General features: G+C 48.8%; 1 protein-coding gene across 8 annotated transcripts in view; it reads right to left on the reverse strand.

The window, feature by feature from the left end:
- The window catches only part of LOC122365459 (receptor-type tyrosine-protein phosphatase S-like), a 70,695-nt gene that overhangs the window by 39,682 nt on the left and 16,438 nt on the right, over positions 1-14,575 (reverse strand). For 2 of the 8 annotated variants that reach the window (XM_043336666.1, XM_043336663.1), the window contains exon 1: positions 2,088-2,371. The exons of 5 other annotated variants lie outside the window; for them this stretch is intronic. In XM_043336666.1, coding sequence (XP_043192601.1) covers positions 2,088-2,322 — 235 coding nt within the window. In that variant the 5' untranslated portion in view covers positions 2,323-2,371. Of the gene's footprint in view, positions 1-2,087; positions 2,384-14,575 lie in introns of those variants that run through there. One more of the 8 variants, XM_043336667.1, reaches the window with a different exon arrangement.

Genomic DNA, 14,575 nt, shown 5'->3' on the forward strand with positions numbered 1-14,575 from the left:
GTTACAAGGTTATGAGTCACATCCTTGAGACAACAATTGGCTTTAAAGGCTAGTATTGGCTTTAAGTTACTCCACGCGATAATCGAAGAGCGATACCATGATTTTCTGAGAGATAAACCTAGCACTAGGAAAGAAAACACTACAAACCTGGTGCACTACAAGCAGTTAAGCCTTTCGGGATGCGAGGATGAGCGATATGCTTACAGCTTCTGATTAACGTTTAACATGATATACGTTACATCGATGAGCTACCCGATGTTATGCATTTCATTGGATTATGCAATCGGCGCATCACATAAAAGTAGGCATTTACGTCGCGCCAGCGTGGTCATGGTGGTTTTGCTTCAGCAAATCATTTGCCAGATTATGCCTAACAATTAGGTAGTTCAACATGCTAGGTAGCCCACTTTTGAATACAAAGGAAAATCGTTTGACGCGGAAATACGATGAGACACAGAGGACCGTAACGATGAATCAATAGGCAGTTGTTCAGCACAACCACAAAGACCGGGTTTCGACTTTCGTAGCAGACATAGAAATGTCAATATAACATGTTTGTATCATGCAAAAAAACAGCAACATCAACCTTGACTCCAGAATCTTGGACCCAAGTATCCTCGGTGATAATTGGAGGAACTTGTGGAAAGCAATCAATGAGGGTATGTGTGTTTTATTTCTCGGTTACATTTATTCCGAAAGGCTCCGTGATGTAATCGCGCGAAATACACGCTGCTTACATTCCAGTGCATAGTCAAAGCATTCACCGTTTTCCTCACCGTCATTTTCCACAACTGTTGCATCACATTTGCGCAGTGGACCATTACATAGATCATCTATCAATTCTTGGCGCTAAACAATGCTGTATTATTAGTGCGTTTCACCAACACAACGATTTTATGCGGGTAGAACATATGGAAGGTTGTAAACGCGAGCGCACATCACAATTCTGATCTTCATTGCAATTTTGCCATCACTGAGTGGTGGCATTTTCCATAGAACCCTGCGGTCGGTTTCAGACGCTGGGTCGGAAGGCGTATCAATCCACCGAAATGATTAACTAGTCTTCTGGAAATCTGAAAGGACCCGCAGACTTTATATGGGAGTAACTCATGTTTTGACAATCCCAAATATGACAGGGAGTAGCCAGCCCTGGATCGCTTCGGTGCCACAAACGATCTTTATTCTTTGTTGTTGCATATCATTAATGCAGCATACAGCACTTCTAACGGAACTTTACCAGCACCGCTGTGCGCCATTCTGTGGCCATTTCACACAGCCACGTCATGGCACAGGCACTTAGGAAGAACGGCACCAGACTTTCTGTTTTGGGATGACGCCAAAACGGTGCTACCCGGAACCCGGCACCTCTCACAGCAGCTGACTACCAACTACAGAGCCCGGACATACGAGTGGGTAGGTGTGTGCCGGTGTGTGCTGCCGCGGTCCATCATACGCCCTGCAGACGTAACATTGGGTCGCGTTTCGCGACAAACGACGAGTCCACAGCTCAGGGTACAGTGGGCGCCGCGTGTCATCGCACGGCCTCGTGGGCCGACCCCGGATATTTACCGCCTGTCAGCGTGGCTAGGTTCAGCCATTATCGTTCAGAAACATGACTGAGCCTTGCAGCGTCTGTGTCCATGGAGTCTAGCTAAGTCAACAGCATTCACACTTCACAAATAGGGCTCGGCACACAGCCGGTATACGTCCATTCACGGGCACTACACCAGTCGTCATCAATAGCCGATGACGAATTACGCCGTTTCAATGGTCCTAAGTCATTGGGAACGCTGTAAGACACTTGGGAATGCCACACCGTTAGGAAATTGCTGACTGGAGGCCTGGAGGAGGCGGGTGTTCTTTATTTCATTGCTTTTCACACCTCGCAAGCAGTCAGAAGACTCAAGAAATTTCTCACTTTTGAAAAATAAAAAGTAGCTTCTGAAGATAAACAGTGAGTAAATTGAGCGTAAACACTGTCGTGTGATCGTTTTTACCCGACAGTCTGATGGCGTCACCTCACTGTCGACACCGACCCGCACGGCCCCTGCCGACCGCCGGGGACGGCCACTCGTCTGACGGCTCACCTATGGGGATCAGGCCGCTGTTGAGCATGCTCAGCTGGATTTTGCCCGGTATCGAGGTGAGCGAACTGCCCGCAGAGCCGAAGTAGCGGTGCCGCCGCTTGGGTTTGGTCTCCCCATAGCGTTGGGCCGAGCGGGCGCGCCGGCCGCGCTGTCTCTGGCCGTCACTGCCGGACGCGTCCGAGGCGGAGCTGCGCGCGTCCAGACGGTCCACACTGTGACCGCGCACCTCGACCATGGCTGGCTACACTCGATCCGCACCGCACCGCGCCACACTGCCGAGCCGAGTGCGGCCACCGACTGACCCGCCGCCGACCGACGGCTCGGAGTCGGCGGCGACCGACGGCGACGGCGCGGGCGCGTGCCGACGCACCGCCCTCGTCATCAGAGGTCGGGGACGACTGGCACGCAGACCACCGGCTCATCATCGGGCGGTAATGGACGCTCGGCACGCCGCCGCGGTGCCAGGTCACATCGCCCCTGGAGCCGGGGATCAGAAGGTCAGCCGCCCGTACAGAGCTGGGACTGGCTAGCCTGTAGACGGAGCTTCGCTGATCAACTCAGCACAAGTGGCACAGATAGCACATCCCCAGGGATCGGCGAGCCGGACAGCTGCCTCAGCCACCACTGGAAATGCGGAAGGGGCGTGCCAGTTCCCACAAATGTCCGTGCATTCTCCATACTAGCCTTAGAAAAGTGAGAGACTGCACGGGACCTTGGGAACGAGGTGCAGTGTTTCGAGGTGAGTGCACGCGCCACGAACCGCCAGGTCTGGAGGCACTCAACATTGCGCGGCACACGGGCATCCGTCCAGAAAAACGGCCTCTCACGGCCAACGTATACAACTGGATAGCTGCCGGCATTTGCGGCATGAAAGCCGCTCCAAGTGCCAATATGCTGACGACAGGAATCCTCACCCATACCTACTTCTGAGTTACTGCTCGAAGTGAAAACATCGGTTAAATGTCAAGATAGAACTCCACCAATCCGACGAGGGATGCTCGCCAAACGGACAGCTTTTGTATGTGTCCACGATCATTAATTTCTACCCCCGTGAAAAATGTGAAACGTTAAAACCAAGCCGCGTATCCATGAAACATCGATCACAATACGAGGAAATGATTTAACCACATACACATTCCAACATTTGCATGCTAATATTAAAACGTACTATTTCTCAGAAACTTTATGAGCGGGCAGCAAACCCGTGATTTGGTTGAAGCATCGGTAAACTATAGCATCAATGCTGGCATTTGATGCACCGTTTCGCAAATACCTATTTTTGACTGAACTGTCAGAGTGCTCAGACTCATATGACGTGAAGTGAGCGTGCATTTTTACATGACAATCATCAAACCAGCAATTTTTAGCAACAATTGCTACCCAGGATCAATAGCAACAAAGTGCTAACTATATAACAACAATTTAGCTACTTGAGTCGATGGATAGTATGATTAGCGATGACCCAGAGAGCAAATAAGCAAAAAAAAAAAAACTAACAAATAACACAGTCATACCGGAGAAACCGAATCTTTCCGCACCCCTCCCCCCTCCCTCCAATAGGAGGTCTCGGCTGAAATTACACTCAGATACAACGAGAATTAAACACAAATTATGATTCAACTTGCAATACCCACGCACCACGCAGTACTGCCTGCAGAATCCTGCACAAGAGCTGCACCTAGTGCAGTCGCTCCTTGAGCGCACCGATCGGCGTTAGACCGATGAAACGCCAGGCCCCGCGGAGCAACGACACTCTGCCCCGCGCCGTCCGGCCTGACGAGGTAGACTGTGCCGCCGAACGCCGGAGTCATGCGGTGCAGCCTATCTACCCGCCAGACGCGCGACGTCGACGGGGCGGAAGAAGGGCGGCGCGGTAGCTCCGAGTCCGCATAAGCCGGTGGCGATGCGCCACCTCTATCAATGATGACGACGATTTGAGGTTTCAGGGCGCCCGGACTGCGACGGTCATCGGCGCGCCACCTCTATCGCAATTGATCACAAATATCTATATCGCCATCAAATTCACCATAAGCAAAGTTGCTGGACCCTATACAAGCAGTTGCGATGTCATCGAATACCAGCCTCAACTCAACATTTCAATAGATATACTCTTCATACTCTTTAAATACTCTTTAAATAGCTACTCTTCGTTTGCATAGGTACCAGTATAGCGCCTTTTGGGGCGACTAACGGAGCGAGCGAGAGGGTGAGCCTTGCACGTGCGAAATTTCGAGGGGGTACCTCCAACTGACTTGTGCACGGCACCCTACTAACCGGTCTCTAGCGATGTGCCAAATTTGAGCACAATCGGTCCAGCCGTTCTCGAGATCTGGAAGCGGCACCCTGCACGTGCGCACGTGCAGAATGGGTCCCAACTGACTTGTGCACGGCACCCTACTAACTGGTCCCTAACCGTGTACCAAATTTGAGCGCCATCGGTCCAGCCGTTCTCAAGATCTGGAAACGCCCCCTGCACGTGCGCACGTGCAGCAGCACCCCAACTCTGGCACATGGATATGCAGTGCCTAGTGGGTGCCTACCTACATGCCAACTTTCAGCGCAATCGGCCAAGTAGTTACCGAGATATTGCAACAATTACAAAACTGACACCTCTTCGTTTTGCGCGTGGCACGTGCATAAGGGGTCACCCACATGCATCGGGAATAGTCCAATACTTGGTAGAAGGAATGAAGCTACCCTACAAAAATTACCCCGTGTAAATCGGTCAAGTGGTTGCTGAGATATAAGCCTCGCAAAAGCGTCCGCACGGCCGGCCGACCGGCCGGCCGGCCGCTCATACTCAGAAATTTCTGTTAATCTAAGGAAAGACTACGCTCGCTTCGCTCGCTCCGTAACAAATGTCAAATGCAAGTAAAGGTTTTGAGATCGACCTTCGCCGAAACCATTACAGCGCCATCAGCCATAAAAGCAACGGATGTTAATTAGTTAGTAGGACTTAGCCGGACGATTAGGTTCAGGACCACGTTCGAATTTCAGTGAAACGGCAAACAACGGCGAAGTAAATCTGACAAGACTGGCCATGCTCCTGGCTGTCAAGCTCCTCTTAGAATAACGCGGGAGGAGGGGAAATCGCAATCTCATAATGCTGCTTCGTTAAATCAAATACAGCATGGTGCGAAGCGCTGTACACTGCTTCCCAAAAACCAGCTAAAATTACCGCTAAAGCCATCTACACAGGACAACAGCTTCAATTCCAGGTGTAGCCATGTCTTTCTCTTCCCGCCCGCAAATCTCCGAAGAAGCTTTGCCTTGAATTGTATGAGTTGGCGCGTTGCATTGCAGTTTCCCGACGGTCCGTTCCCCCGACACCGGCGCCGCCCCATGTTTTCTGTCGGGCTCGAGGGCAAGCGGGCGGGCGGGCGATGGGCTTCCGGTCGACGGTAGCGGCCAAGCTAAACCGCCGCTCCGGCGCGGTGTGCCCAGAGCCGAACACAGACCGTTTCCGACCGCCAAACACAGCCGACGGGCGGCGCTGACACACCGGCCGACATCCCGGGGACAGCGCGCTCACACAGAGCGACTGTACACCGGCGGCACGCTCCACCAGCGCCGCCGAGACGGCTACATTCCACCGGTCCATGGCTCGGAGCATGTGCCAACACCGAACTTAAACAACGGCCGACCCCGGCGCGGCGTGTATATGCGACCGGTCACAAAAACGGCCGCGGCTCGCCGGGCGCAGTGTTCTAAAATTGGATTTTGGTTGGGTGTGACGATGATGACCAAAAAATCTAGGATGAGGAAAAAAAACAAGTGAAAACCTATATCACTTTCGCAATAAAGGCGTAACGCTACGCTGGCTGATAATAAAAGAACATACCATTCCTGACCACCAAAACTAACCGAAAAAGACGATGCAAATAGGTAAGGACTAGGGTGACCCGCGTGCTCCGCAACGCGAAAAGGGGTATTTTCGATCGGCGGGTATTTGGTTTTCTCGTGTCGGTTGGGTTATCCATCCCTTTCGGTGGATTGCTTTTTGACGGTTAAACGATTTGGTTTGGAAATAATATCCATCGCATCGAGGTGCCCATGTCTGATAAGCATGCTTTCTACTTCAAAATCTGTCGTTAAAGTTCAGTGAACCTATGAAATGTGTTTTATAACTTAGGTGCGTAGTTTTTTAACAAATGAAAGGCGTAGATAATTTTCGCAAAAATGGTTTTGCAGAGGTTTGAAACATTAACATTTTAAAGAATACTGTTGCTTGTCATGCAAACGTGATGATTGGATCTTGGAGAGACTTGAATGCTCTTTCTAATGATAGCATTTTCAATTGTCAAACGTATCAGGTTAAGCAGCAAACCCCATGTAATTATTTAGTTCCACAATATGGGCAAATGCCATTTTCTCCAGCGATTTGTTCCAACTTGTTTTTGATCAATTAGCTTTTCACAATTTTATCATGAGAGACGGTACATTTTTATTGCTAATAGGCGCTGTTTCAACTCATTCCGTCTGACGATCAACTGAAATTAATATAAATTCCAAAATCCGTCCAAAACGTCCATTTTTCAAAAGAAAGTGTCCTCCCCGGTGCACGTGGCGCGTGCCAACCCCTGCACCGCACACCATTCGATAGCCCGTTCGATTCTCTACACGATGCTGTTTTCCCCGTACCGGTCGGGCCCACGGTTACGGAGATATTGCACCGGGACCGGACCCGTGTCGGGCAAATTTGGCTGTTTTCGCCCGTTTTTGCGAGCCGATTAATACATGTAATGTCTATGACGCGAATTTGCACTTTTTGGGCACGCGCCACGCGCTCGCTATCGATCCGATCGAGCTGAGACCCATCAAAGGCACGTTGTCCATCCTTGTTCTATGAGTTGCGCAAACTTCAGCGCGGTAGGTGCAACGGTGTGACCTGTAACCCGCGCTACGTAGCACCATGTCGCGACCTTCGTAATAGACAGAAACTACGTCACCTCAAATAGTAATATAGACAAGCGGCTGCGCCACTTGCTTTGCTGCGTGGTAGAAAAAAGCGGCACCAGCCAATTTGCTTTCGAATGGTGTTTGATTTACGCCGATGTGTCGTCTAGAAGCATAGATATGGGCGGAAATGTGAAGAGAATTTATAAAAAGAACTGTTCTGAGGGCGTTGTTGGATGAACCTTGGATGATACGGGGTCAAGACGGGTCAAAGGGGTCAGCCCCGGTCACTTTGGGTCAGGCCAGGTCACATAGGTCACTTGTCGTCCGATGGGATCAGCCCGGGCCACTGTTCTGCTTTTGCCTCCACCACTACCACTACCCCTACCACTACCCCTACCCCTACCCCTACCACTACCCCTACCACTACCCCTACCCCTACCCCTACACCTACCACTACATCTACCACTACTACTACCCATACTCCTACCCCTACCACTACCCTTACCACTACCCCTACTACTACCCCTACTACTACTACCCCTACCACTACCCCTACCCCTACTACTACTCCTACCACTACCCCTACCCCTACCCCTACCCCTACCCCTACCCCTACCCCTACCCCTACCACTACCCTACCCCTACCACTACCCCTACCCCTACCCCTACCCCTACCAACACCGCTGAGTCATATCAGGTCACAGAATAATTGGATCCAATCAGTACTAAAATATCAGACATAAATTGTTCCCAGCCCCGCCCCTATTCGTGCCATTCCATTACCCTTAATCGTATTTGTCGGAAATGGCGCTTTGTGACAAATGTGGCGCATTGCGACAAACGCGGCGCATTTTCACCCGGCGATCGAGCATGCATCCTGGCACCAAATTGCACCCATATCGGACCATATTTGACAAAACTGTGCGATTTGCGGCAAAAATGACGCCCTGTGACCAATGTGACGCATTGCGGCAAACGCGGTGCATTTGTATAATCGTATCACAAACTGTTTCTATCGAACGAAAATCTACACAATCTCTCGCCACTTTTTATTCAAATTAAAAACTTGCCCATCCGCCAATGCGAGGCACCCGCCACCGATCGGCATGCATTTAGTCCACAAAGTTTGTCGACACCGGCTCTCAATGAAGATCTACGAACCGATCAAAATTTCATTGGCGTTCCTCTGCAGCGCGCCCCACGCGCGAACCGTGCACCCCAGCGAGTCGGAACCTAGAAAAGGCGCTGACCCGCTCTGTCACCTAGAAGGTGTGCAAATTTCAACCCCCTACGATATACCGTCTGCCCTGTAGGCCGGCTAAATTGAACCCACTACACGGCGTGGCGGACAAACAGACAGACAGACAGATGGATCCTGTTCAAATAGTAAGATAGATGATATACGGCAGAATTATAACTTTAGCATCTGATCGCCAAGTGTTTCGAAATCCGTCCCATTTTATCCCAACCTTTGTGTTTGATTGAGACTAATGAAGTTAAGAATCACCCTTGTCACTTATACAGCTAAGAATGAATACCTACTTCAACCAGTGAGATTTCATTTTCCTCACAAGTCAAAATGCATTGTCACAATTGAATGACTGTCCAGTGGCCATCCTTCTCCTAGCCTTAAATCAATGCCTTCCTTTCCGTTTCAGATGCAGACAGCAGATATTACCGTCAGCATCTGCTAAGTTCCTACTCATGCTTACTGGCACGGATCCAGGACGGTCCTTCTGCCTGTATATTTCTCCTAAAGATCATCCGCGGACCTCCATCCTCGCGACGCCAGTCGCCATCATGCGAGCGAACTAGGTCTTTAAGAAGCAGAAGATGCAATAATTCTGTTGAAATCTGTTGTCATATCTTAAGGAGGGTGGGGGAGGGGCGGGTGAGGGAGCTCTCTCTATATGCAGGCTTTGGTACTAGTGCCATGTGGAGAAGTTTTCTTTCTTTTTTAAGCAAAGGAAGTGGGAAGGAACCTGTCGTTGCCGTTGCAAAGGGTATCATTCTGTCGTCCTGTATTATTGATTTAGTGCAGTTGACTCAGACTGTGTATTTGTATGTAAGTGTGTAATGCGTGAGGCGTGGTCATCACTGTGACACTGTCAGACATAAAATCTCAGGTAATCATGATACCCTGATGGGCAGTTTGTTGACGTAACTGATCGCTATGAAACCAGAAACCGTATAACTCATGTGTTCTGGCCTCTGGGACGTTTTGCGCCTGCAATATGGCAGCACCGCTTCCAAGATTACTGTATATTTGAGATAATATGCGGCAATATAAGTATGTAGTTTTCGTTCGCATCTGATCTGGTAATATTCGTACAGTGTACGCAGTATAGCTGTGAGCTTTCCATTTTCAACAGATATGACAATGGCCGGATGATACTGGAAATGGTGCCTTTGCTCTGGGCACACGGAACGGGACGCAGTATTGAGTATGCAATTGCAGTCGCACTATGCAGCATGACATACGCCGGAAATCTCCCGACCCGAACGCCGGAACGGCCAGCGATAGTCGGTACTCTTACGCATAGTGAAAATGGAAACGGTGTCAGCGCAACTCTTCGAAAGGAACGGTGCACTACATGAGACTAGACAAAGGGTCACTGATTAGGGCACCCCAAACGGAACGATGTGCACTGCGCAGCATAATACGCAATATCGCAATAAAAAGCGTGCAACTAACCAGTAACCAGGGCATCCATATCGGAACGGAACGGGATGCAAAAAAAAAAAAATGATAAAAAGATGCCACCGACCTCATGGCCGGCCACCGAAACGGAGCGGTAGCTTCGTATCATGTCACGTGATAAGTGCTGAGTGAGAGCGTCAATGATCAGTGATCAGTGATCAGAGCACCCGCAACAGAACGGAGGGCATCAGTGATCACTGATCAGAGCAACTGCAACGGAACGGAGGGCATCGCTGATCAGGACACCCCAAGCGGAAGGGAAAGTGAGAGCACAACTGACCAGAACACCCGAAACGGAACGGGAGTGAACGGAACGCATTAGCGGCTCGCCGAATCGCGATTCCGGCCAAACATGGCCTCAAGAAATAGGTCACAGGTCAAAGGTCATTTGGGTCAGGAATATGAGATTTTCAGAGTAGGTGTCAAATTAATTGACTCGAGGGTCCTGAAAGTTTCGTCGCGATCGGCCGCTTTTTACGCGAGTTAGTCTCGAAAAAATGAGGGGGTGGTTCGTTCGACCCCCCCCCCCCCCTATACGGGCGAGGGATAATGCTAGGGCCTTCTTAATCCCATCTACCAGCTTCAGAACGTGTATTGGGCAGATCTGGGAATACCGTATCTTAAATTTATCCCTAGAGGTATGCCAAGGTATCCTTTCATTCATCTTGGCTTTCCCTCGGCCGAACGCTTCGTGTTTAAAAACCTTTAGAAACTAATTGAAATGAATAATTGGCGGTAAGATTATTGCAAAGGCATGAGAAATTAACGTAAAATACATCATTACCGGTCTTATAACCTCATTTCGCGTATGAAACCTGCCAGAGACCAGAGTCCACAGAGTTTCATATTCATCCCTAGGGTGTGCCAGGGTGGCGTGTCAGTCATCTTGAACCCCTGCCCGACCCGACGCCTCGAGTTTTAAAGACATCTAAAAACTAATAACGTAAATAATTTTTGGTGAAATTGATATAATATGATCAGAAAAGAACGCAGAATAAATTAGTATCGGTCTCAAAACATTATTTTGCCTATGAAACCAGCCAGAGCCCGCGGAGTTTTAAATTCATCCCTAAGGTGTGCCCAGGGTGGCTTTTCTCATCTTGGACCTCTACCAGGCGCGACGCCTCGAGCTTTAAAGTCCTCTAGAAGCCATTGACGGACATAATTTGTGGCGAAATTAATGCGATAGGATCAGAAATAAGCGCAGAATAAATTGGCATCGGTCTCAAAACATTATTTTACCTATGAAACCAGCCAGAGCCCGAGGAGTTTTAAATTCATCCCTAGGGTGTGCGCAGGGTGGCTTTTCTCATCTTGGACCTCTGCCAGGCCCGACGCATCGAGCTTTAAAGTCCTCTAGAAGCCATTGACTGACATAATTTGTGGTGAAATTGATACAATAGGATCAGAAATGAATGTAGAATAAGTTGGTACCTGTCTCATACCCCTATTTTGTATATGAAAGAAGTTAGAGCCCACCAAGTTTTAAATTCATCCCTAGGGTGTGCCAGGGTGTGCCCAGCTGACTGCGGGTCCAAAGATGAAAATTTTGTAGGCGTATCCTGCGCAACTTAGTCAAAAGCGAATTGCAGAGGTAGTGTTTAATTTGCGCAAGCAGCGGCTCATCCGTTTTGCGTTGACAGCAAACCACTAATCATAGTTGTTATGAATATCCAAAAGCATTTATTCAGAACACAAGCCTGGTTTTTACAAACAGTTGAGGTGATCAAGGTCATTCAACGCATATTTGTTATTAACAGCTGGAAGTGTGCAAGGTTATTTTCTTTCGTTGTCAGTCAGGGTGAGTTGTTGGGTTTGTGCCTTGATTTCGCTTTTTTTCATGGAAATTATGTATTATGTAGCAAACCTATAAGTTCTGTCTATAACGCGCTGCTAGGTATATCTGGTAGTCTGGCTGTTAATTGTTGAGCATGAGTTGAGCATTTTTCAAAGATGAAAGAATTCCAATTTACCTGGTTTTGGGGATGAAAATATTTTACCCATTAGGTGTGATTTTCCACCCAAAATTTCCAAAAATGGAACACTGGCCGGGCGGGCCCGGATTCCGCTGGTTGGCGCGCCGGTTCTGCGAACAGCAGCAGTCACCGGAGTGGGCGCCCGGCCGGCCCGGTATGCCGTCCGGATGTGCAGCGGCGCCGACTGTGTGCGTCACTGGCGCGCGCCGGCCGGCCGACGCCAGCGGCGAGCCACGCGCGCACGGCGTGACCGTCCAGGCGTGCCCGCCGGCCGGCCCACCGCGCCGTGACAGAACAAGGAGAGGCGATATTTCATTGGTGCATTACCGAACTGACGGTGCATATTACCTACCACAGGTGGTTAGTCCGGCAGTGAAGTGGTTGCTACAATATGTGGGCCAAGTTGCAAGGTAATAACTCCCAATTTCCTATTCACGCTCATGATTATTCAATTTCAATTTAGCTGACATATGAGTCGTGCGCACGAAATAGAGGGAAGCAGTAACCGCTACGGCTAAAAAATATATTGTCTTATCCTTGGTAGTCCACACATTACACATGCCATCCAGTAATTAAAATGATGAAATGAATCACAAACGTTCGCAGATACCTACATGCCTAATGGTTGGTGGAAGGTCACAAATTTAGTACTGTAGTAACTTCATTCCAGCGCCAATAGCCAATGTCCCTCTCAGCTGGCTACAGACGCCATGTAACGTTGTTTATTTGCGCTTAATAATTGCTTATTTGCGGTGCATGCGCTTGCTAAGCTAAGTAACAATTTGTTGCCGTCTTAAAGCTGGGCATTATCAGCCAATGCAGCATGAACCGGATCCCATCAAGGTGCCTACGATAACCGACGAAAATGTACATCGTTCATGATAGAGTTTTTAATCTTTGACTTTCCGTTCCCTCAATCAGCCATGATACAAATAGGCATCACGCGTAACGCAAATCATTGGAAACGCATATACCCTTATGCATATTGATCTTTCCGAATGTCAGGCATGAAAATTTATAAAAAAAACTATTTTCAATACAAAGAACGAATATGAACAGCAGAGGATTTTGAGGATTTATTGCCCAATTATTCAGAAGCTATGCAAGGACATTCAGGGAAAACTTTGCATTGCATTCTTTGGTAAGTCATGTAACCGAAAAGCCGCAGAGTTAAACGCATGGCGATACATTTAAATATCAATAGCGTTTGTTGTTCCAGTGGAAGCACAAGCAGTTTCTGGCCAATTGGGAGGTGTCAACTCTGCCCCGTTCACTTTGGCTGCGCAAATCGTCCGAGACAAATTTTCCAGCTCAGTTATTATTGGTGAGGAAATACATTAAAATTTTGAGTATCCATGACAGGTTGGGTGATGATGTAAATAATAAACCAAATTGGGTAGGGTAGGGTAGGGGTAGGGTAGGGTAAGGTAGGGGATTGTAGGGTAGGGTAGGGTAGGGTAGGGTAGGGTTGAATTGAGTAACATCCTAACTTACAAAGGGCTTGAACAACTCGCATGCATCACCATCATACTTTACAGTTCAATTAAAAGCATGGTTACCCAGTTCTTCACAAATAATACCAATAAAAATGCAAGTTTCTACACCCAAACTAATGTTTTTTTGCAGAGTGATCAAGGTTCTATGAACCAAAAGCTTTGTCTGTCTTTTTGAATATATTTGAATGCATTTGTAATAATTTGGTTTACTTTTTACATCATCACCCAACATTAAAATTAGTAAGAAAACAAGACTGATGATCGCACAATGCACGATTGGAACGCTTTAATGAAATTCCAAGCAATTATGGAATAAAGTTACATTTAAAAAGCGTAAAACATAACTTAACCTGGGAAGAAACACATTTCCGTGTGTCACGAAACAGTGGCGACGGGCCGGAAACCCTGGTAAGCCTCATTCGAACGGCCGGGAAGAAAACCATAATTGGTAACCAGTAACTGGAGTTGATGCCAGTTGTGAAGAGCTAAAACACGGGGTGGCCACTTTGCCCCGGGTGGCCGCTTTGCCCCGGTCTCCCCTACGTGGCAGTCATGAGCCGGCCCGTGTGGCGATTCTGCAGAACCACAGGTACATCAACCGGCCGCTAGGGGCGCCAGCTTCGACCCTCACATGCACATTGCACACTCACAGTTCCAAGGACTTGGGCGAGGCAGATGCGACAGGGGACGTGTTATAAACATGTGCTCCCTTGGGAGCCGTTATGAAGTACCGGTGCCCAGCAAAGGTGATAAGCTGTCTGCAGCGGCTGGGACGCGTCAAATCCACCAGCGCTGCGGCACGGCTGTGGGTTCCCCGTGGAGACTGGAGAGTGACTGAACAGAAATAAACTCAGTGAAGCTCCGACAGGAGACGTGTTACTAGCACCGTCAGATACGTAATGTTACTATTACCGTCAAGCTTAGTATCTTGTTTTTATCAGGATCACCCAATCATTAATGTTGATCGCACTTTCCCGCTCCGAGAAGACGCTCATCCCATCTTTAGACAGCCGGCGAGACCTTTCATTAGGGGCAAGGCCCTTCGGGCTGACCGTTTGAGCAGCTCCGAAGCCACACCCAGACGGACGGACCAGTGGTGGGGGCTACAGCCGAGATCCAGTCACGCCAATGTTTCCCCCGCATCCTCTCGGCTCTCAGGAACGGCAACACTTAAGGATTGATAACGTCGTATCTCATGCGTGATTTAGGCATACTTCGATGCAATAAAAAATTCATTATAATAATATTTGAGATGCAGAAGCGGCACTGATTGACCCATTTATATTTCTGGAATCAAAAGGTCCAGCTTTATTTGCTATCAAGCGCCCAGCTCAGACCTCCAGAGCAAAGCGTATTGCTGGTAAAAGATAACGAAACAGGTTGCTGCGCTGGTCTATTCCAAGGACTACCAACATC

Source organism: Amphibalanus amphitrite, unplaced genomic scaffold (assembly GCF_019059575.1).
Source record: "Amphibalanus amphitrite isolate SeventyFive unplaced genomic scaffold, NRLGWU_Aamphi_draft 000740F_arrow, whole genome shotgun sequence".
Taxonomy (NCBI): domain Eukaryota; kingdom Metazoa; phylum Arthropoda; class Thecostraca; order Balanomorpha; family Balanidae; genus Amphibalanus; species Amphibalanus amphitrite.